The sequence below is a fragment of the Perognathus longimembris genome, chromosome 13, assembly GCF_023159225.1.
Source record: "Perognathus longimembris pacificus isolate PPM17 chromosome 13, ASM2315922v1, whole genome shotgun sequence".
Lineage (NCBI taxonomy): Eukaryota > Metazoa > Chordata > Mammalia > Rodentia > Heteromyidae > Perognathus > Perognathus longimembris.
In genome coordinates, this window is record NC_063173.1 from 57,609,142 (window position 1) to 57,616,461 (window position 7,320).

Consider the following 7,320-nt stretch of genomic DNA (forward strand, 5'->3'; position numbering starts at 1 on the left):
GTGCAGGCCTTTGTGACGGGGAGTCAGGGATGTGTGCCGGTTTCTTTGTTCTAGCACGGGTGAGCCTTGAAGGTCTGCCCACTATCTGCCCCGGGCCCCCTCAGTCAGCATGGGGCGACCTCTGCTTGCACCGCTGTCAGGCTGGCTGGGAGCACGGAGGTCCGCGGAGTCCCGTGGGGCTGCGGTGCCCTGCAGCCTGGGTCTCCGCGTCTTGTGTTCCCGCAGCTCTCCCTGCAGTACCTCTGGCTCCCTCCCTCCCTCCTTCCCTCCCCGTCTCCAGGGCTGGGCTCTTCTCCCCTGGCTGGCTGGCTGGCTGAGCTCTGTCCACCTCTCCTCTCCCTGGCTGAGTTGGTGTGTCAGCATCTCCTGGAGCTGCCTCCGTCTTTGCATATGTCTCAGCGACTATTTCCAGATCTCCCCGTCACCCCCCCCCCCTCCGGTTCCCTCTCACCCAGAGGCCCCTGCCTATCTTCCACGGGGTCTCTGCCTCGCTTTCTTTCCTGTTCTCGTCCCCACCCCTCCCAAGTGCTCCTTGGACCTTGGTTCGTCATTGAACGCCACAGCTATGCCCCTGTGAGCTTGGGTCTTTGTGCACTCCTGAGACACCCCATGTCTTCTGCACCTTTGTGTCCCCCCACCCCATGCAAAGCGTCGGCCTCCATGCCTACTAGGTTGTGCAGGGAGGTAGCTGACCACTCGGCTCTCCTTCTCATTTGGTGTGTCATTTGTGTCTTCCACCCGTCCCTTACTACCTAAGAGAGTGGGGTTCCTTTTCTGTAGGTGTCTGCAGCTACTTCTCCTCCTCTACGGTACTCTCCTACAGGTTGCTGGCTTGCTCTTTTACAGACTTTGGTTCTTTCCCTAGCTCTATTTTTGGGAACAGCTCTGCCTCCTGCCAAGATGACTTTCATGTTACTTCTGGAGCCTCTCCCCTAGATTTCTACATCTGCCTCACCCTTTCCATCCGCCCCTCCTCTCCGAACATCCTTTCTTCAATGGCATCGCTCTCCCTCCCTCTCCCCCTCCCTCTCCACAAACTGGACCCTAGCTTGTACCCTCCTCCTCCAGATCGGCAATACTCCCGCCATTACCAACAAAGGCCTCACCTCGCCCGCCTGCCAATCCCCATTTTCTCACCGGCGCCCACCCTGGCCCCACCCCTTTACTTTCCACGGCCACGCCCCTTCTGCCGGCAGCCTCCCCTTAGCCACGCCCCAGGGCAGACAGCCCTCCCTTCCGAGGCCACCGGCTTCCAACCCCACCCACACTGCCCCACGGCTGCGGGCCTGCGCTGCCTACCTGCTGGGTACCGTTCGTTGACCGGCCAGCTGTCCACCTGCAGAGTGGCGTTTCCGCCGCTTCGAGTAAAGCGCACCACATGGTATTTGCCGTCACTCACGATGGCGTTGGGCTCATCAATAGTAATGTCGTCCGTGCCCACATTAAAAATCACCCCCACGGTGCCCTGGTCCTGAGGACAGGGAGGTAAAGGTCAGAGACCTGGAGGGAGCAGCTGTCACTCCTGTAGAACTCCCATCTGTGGCCACGACTGGCCAGCAGGCTTTTACAGGTATATAATGTCCCCTTCCTGGTCTCAACTACCCAAGAAGGGGGAGGTGGGGGAGGGGGCTTGTCTCCCAACCCATGTGCAGGCTCAGAGATTGGGGGTAGCCACTATGGGGTGCAGAGCCCAGGACCACGAGTCCCTTCTAGTCATCACCCAGCATCTGCTTTTGACTTCACTGAAAATAGTCACACATGTTTACAAAGCACCTACACAATGCAAGGGCCACTGCGCCCAGACCAGGATAATGGGGCCCCGCTGGGGACCGGCCTGGCTGTCGGAGGCAAGGAGGTGAGGCAAGCCTTAGAGGAGCTCTATGCCCAGCTTCAGCTAGCTGCACTCTGCACGCGGGGCTTGGGGGGCTCTGCCCTGCAGGGTGGTCCCAGGCCGGATGGACAGGCAGCCCCTCTGCAGTTGGGGTGCGGGTGTCTGCCAGCCTTATTCAGGAAAGGGGACCCGCAGGGCGTGAGCTATGGGATGGCACGGGGGGGGGGGGGGTTGGGGAAGAGCAGGCAGAGAAGAGCAAGGGCGGAGGCTGGCGGAAGGGGAGCAGTTTGGGGACTCAGGCACAAGGGGGACCCCGAAGAGGCCACCTGATATGTAGTCCAGGAAGACTTGTACAAGGGGTGCCGGGAGGAGGAAGGGCTTTGCTGAGGCCCAGAAACTGCCAGGCAGGCCCTGTGGGTACCGAGTGCAAGTGACGTTGGTCCTCCCGCCAGTAGGGGGTGCTCTAAGAAAGTTCACAGGTGGAGGCAGGGGTTGGGGTGTGGCAGAAAGAAGCGAGAAGGATGTGCAGCGTGTGCAGCTCTTGTTACTTTGGAGATGCCCGCCCCATCCCTCCCCCCCCCCGCCCCAAGAACCTGCATAGGCCACGCACACCTGCACGCACACGTGCACACACTGCCAGGTGCAGCAATGCGGGGAAACTGAGGCCAGCCCTGTCTAACAAAGAGTATTAGCAAGCCCCACCCATGTGCCACCCACGGACTGACAACATCCCCAGGGAGACGGGCCCGTCCTCTGCTCCTCACCCCCGAGCCTGCTCGTTACTATTGTTAGTAATAATATCACCCGGAACGGCGCCAGCCCCTCGGCTGCCTGCAGGCCCGCTGCCTACGAGACCCCCGCCCGGCCTGGGCAGGGGTGGCGCGAGGGTGCACGCCGTCGGGGAGCGGGAAGGCAGGGCACCCGGGCTGCCTGGGAGGCGGCAGAGCCGGGAGCCGCGCGCTCCGGGGGAGAGGCGGCTCCCCAGAGCCGCTCCCGATGTGAAGTCAGTTGTCACTTCTGTTAAAGTCATTAATTCCTAATTCCCCAATTACCTCATTAGGCGGCGGTGGGGAGAACGCGGCCGCTCCTACAGCAAATAATTATGGGAGTCAAAATTAATTTGGCAAAGTGGAGCGACGCTTTATTAGAAACGTCAAATTGCTTTTCTCTTATTTTGCCGCCGCCTCCCCACTCTCTGAGAACTGCTAATGACGCGGTGGTGGGAGCTGATGTGTCACTGCGGAGAATGGGGTTGGGGGGCCCCCACCCCAAGGGGCTTTAGTCTGTCTGGTGCCCAACTCTCCCTCCAGGGCTGGCCTCTCTGGTGGCCCTCACCCAAGCCAGGATCCCCACCCCCGGCACCGGGCACACACAGAGGATTGTGGGAAGGAGAGAAGACACCTTGCTCTCAGCCCTGAGAGGAAGTTCCATCCCTTACACTAGCAGGACGGGCACACACGCGCGTGCACATGCATGCACACACACACACACACACACACACACTCTACCCAGGTGGCCAGACCCAGATGACCAGTTCCCTGAGCCACTCTGTGCCAGCAGGGCAGAACGCTGAGCGCACTGCACACTCACGAAAGCCACCTGCATGGCGTCTCCCTGCCCTCTTTAACTTTGTCCCACCCCGGGGCACAGGCTCAGAGAGCTGTAGTGATTTGACCAGAGACAGAACAAGGAAAGAGCGGGGCTGGGATTTGAACCCAGACCATCTACTACATATGACCTCACTCAGGAGGACAAAGATGAGCAGAAGAGCTAGGAGCTGGTGGCTCACGACTGTCATCCTAGCTGCTCAGGAGGCCGAGCTCTGAGGATCCGAATTCAAAGCCAGCCCAGGTGGAAAAGGGAGACTCCTATTTCCAGTTAGTCAGCAAAAAGCCGGGAGTGGAAGTGTGGTTCAAGTGGTAGAGCGCCAGCCTGGAGTTTAAAAGCTAAGCAGAAGTGGGAGGCCCCGAGTTCGAGCCCCAGTACCAGCATACACCAAACGGGGGTGGGGGTGGGGAGGAACAGCAGCCTGGCTCACCCAGACAGGTGACTGCAACCATGGCAAACGCCGCTTCTCAGGGAATGTGAGTGCAGCGCGATGTGGGGCACAGTCTCCCTTGGTCACAGCCATCCCGCACCCGCGCCACGCTGCCATTCACAGACACGCCATCTCTGCCAACGGGCTGCCGCTCGCGGAGCCGACCGTCTGCCTCCTTAGCTCACAGGCTCGGGACTCTGTCTCCCCTGCTCCTCTCTCCTCGGTGCTCCTCCCTAGTGGGTGCGGGGCGGCCTCCCTCCCCTCTGCCTCCTTCCTCCACACCCTGGTGTGGGACCCGGGGTGCAGGCCTGGGAACTGTGCACCCCTAAGCCTCCAGCAGATGGGACGGTCAGAGCCTTCTCCTCTCCTCTCCTAGGCTTCCTTCCCAGTCTGCCCCTTGCTGACCCGCAGCCTCGCTGCCCGACCTGGCCACGAGAGAAGCCAGGCAGGCAGGCGGGGGGGGGCAGAAAAGGGGTCCCCATGTGGAAATGGAGACTGAGGTCAGAGGCCCAGAACTCAAGATTATGGGGAGAGGCATGGGAGGTAGGCCGACACCAGAAATGAACTGGGATCAAACCAGAGCTACAGGGAAGGGGGGAGGGGCTCAGGAAGGAAAGGTCCCCCCCAAAGACCAGAGTTAGAGAAGGAGCACAGATGGGGGCGGGGAGTGAGGGGGGGGAGAAGCACTGGGAAGGAATGGAAGTCAAGGAGCAGGAGAGGAGAGGGAGGGGCTCGGTCCTCAGAGGAGGGCAGAGGTCAAGGCCAGGATGTGGCTGGGCCAAAAGGTCAGGGAGGCCTGAGCTTGGCCAGAGAGTCCGGTAGAGGGCCTGCTGGAGGGCTCTGGGCGCAGAGGTCAAGGCCAGGGCACGATTGGAAGCACCAGGGTGACTGCTACTTGGAAGCAGGTCTAAAAGAGGGGCAAGAATGGGTGCAGAGCACCCTAGTGGACTGCCTGCCCTAGGCGGTCTAGGAGTGGGCAGACAGGGGTGTCACAAATGTGGGGGACATTTCAGAGGGCTACAGGAGGAGGCCTTCGACTGTGTTTAATGAGTTTGGGGACCAGACCCCAGGGACGAGGGGAGGAGGAGAGGAGGATCGGCGGGACAGAGGGCAGGTGCTGAGGGTCTGAAGGGATTTGGAGCTGGGGGAGTTGGGGTGACAGGGCCGAGCAGCCCCGGTCCTTACAATGTGCAGCTGTAGGTAGTCCCGAGGCCAGAGGCGCTGTCCACCCGCACCAGCACCGCGCTCCGCTGATGGGTGCTGAAGCCCACGGCCAGGCGGTCCATCCTCGTGCTGGGCCGGTCATTGGGGGGCCACGTGTAGGTGATGAGGGCGCCCCCCTTCCCAAAGATGTATGTGGTCCCGGCTGCAGAGAGAAGGGACAGAGAGAGGAAGCGCTGGCGTCAGATGGGCAAAGGCGGCAGGTCCTCGGGTCCTTGGGCGGTGGCCACAGCACAGCAGGAGGGCTCCAGGGGTGGGGTGCGGAACTTCAGCCGTGATGCCCTGGGCCACCGCCAGCCCCGCGCGCGACCTTAGGGCACAACGGGCAGGTGGGCACCTGGGTGGTAGTCTGTGCACATGCACAGACAGATGTGGCTGCCTCAACAAGAATTCTAGCTTTAATTACAGCAAAACCAAGAGGTAATACCACGACACCCAGAGCACGCGCAGACAAGCGCGCCCGGGCAGGAAGGACCTGGGCGGGGAGTGGAGGTTAGCGGGGGGGGGGGGGGGGGGCGGGAGGGGGGCGCTCAATTTCTGCTAACAGAGATGACAGACTCAAGATGTGGGTTTCTTTGGGGCCAGAGTTAAGCAGTAACAAGGCAAAGAAGCGCCCCAGGTGAGGGCGGGAGGATGCGCGGGGCTGTGGGCAGCTCTGACTCACGGCCCATGGCGGGCACGCAGCCATCTGCCCATCTCCTCCCTCAGGCCCCTCCCACCGCCCCGAGAATCCTCCGAGTTCATCTCGAACCCCCTGCTTCCACCTTCGGGGAGGGGTGGTGCCTGGGCCCCAAAACAGGGAGTTCTGGAGCCCTGCCCAGAAAGGGAGAGACAGACATGGGAGGGGGGACTGACAGCCAGAGGAGGAAGGAGGCAGAGAGACAGATGGACAGGGAAGGACAGAGAGGGACGTAGGTAAGCCAAGCAGGAGAGTGGGAGCCCAAGATGTAGGCTTCCTCTCCCAGCCCTCCCCCACCCCACCCTCTCTCCCCTTCTCCCTCTCCTCTTCGCCATCCGGCTGCCGGGGGCGGGTGTGAGGTCCCTAACGATCTCAGCCCCAAAATAAACCCCATTAGTCGCCATGTTCCCTCCTGCGGCTGACTGAGCTCCTTGGGGGTGGGGTGGGGATGGGGGCCTGGTCACCCAGTTTCTGAGAAAGGAACCTTGTCTGGAGTACTAGGGCTCCGGAGCCCGCAGGGAAGGGGAGAGAAGGGAAGGGAACAGTCTTCTGTTCTTTAGGATATAAATGGAGCAAATGAGATTCATAAAATGCATAATTAAATAATTAGCCACTAACGACTCCTCTCAAACCACTACTTGGGGTGAGAAGGGTTCAAGGAAAGCCTAGACCTGAGAGAAAAAGAGAAGCAGATGCAGCCTCAGGGCAAACGCCTGGAGCGTGCTGGGCCAACTCGGGGTGCCTGGGGCCTCTCACCTGCTTGTAGTTAGGGCCGTTGGGTGAAGGGGGGCTTGGGCCAGGGAGCACCTAGGCCTCCACAGGGAGGGGGTGCTTTGGAGGGCCCTAAAGGGAGGAGGTATTCTCCACTTGGTGACTAGAAGCTGAGGAAAGAAGGGAAGCCTGCTGCTGGGGTCCCCCAGAGGCAGCCAGCCAGGCCGTTAGTAGGGGGCGGGGAGCAGGCGCCATGAATCCCCCTGCTGTCTTTCAGGATATGAATGGAGCAGATGAGACTCATACAGGCCAGGGTGGGAGTTGCGACCCCCAGGGGCAGTGCAGACAGGAAAGAATCACCTCTACTAGCAGCGCACCCGCAGAGAGGAAGCCCCGCTCTGCCCATCCAGGCTCCAGTGTCCTTTCTGCCTGGGGGCCCAGGAACCCTCGGATGCGGAGAGCGGGCTGGGGGTGGGGTACACAACCAGCCGCCTCCCCATCTCCTGCAGGTCACCAGGCCCGGGAAGGACGGGGCCTGGAGGCCAGAGCACAGCCAGCTAGGCCTCAGCCTGTACAGTCTCTCCACTCCCAACACTGCAGCACTCCGGCAAATCGACTGTTTCCATGGTAACTGTAATACCCAGGGTCCTCCCTCCACTCACAAGCCGCACGTCCCAATTGGGGGCTGGGAGGGGCGGGGGGGGGGGGGGGGGAGCTTGGAGGCTGACCTTCCTCACGGAGGCTTCCTCGCCAGAGGCTGGCAGCCTCCTCACCCCGGCTCATCCAAGGCCCTCAGGAGGAGGGTTACCTGGAGTCCGACCCCCACGTGTCTCAGATGGG

The 7,320-nt window shown here is 61.4% G+C and overlaps 1 protein-coding gene across 1 annotated transcript in view; it reads right to left on the reverse strand.

Annotated features, from left to right (window-relative positions):
- Positions 1-7,320, reverse strand: part of Nrxn2 (neurexin 2) — a 95,452-nt gene that overhangs the window by 20,055 nt on the left and 68,077 nt on the right. The window contains 3 exon segments of the mRNA XM_048360230.1: positions 1,300-1,471; positions 5,055-5,077; positions 5,080-5,235. Of these exon segments, the coding sequence (XP_048216187.1) occupies positions 1,300-1,471; positions 5,055-5,077; positions 5,080-5,235 (351 nt within the window).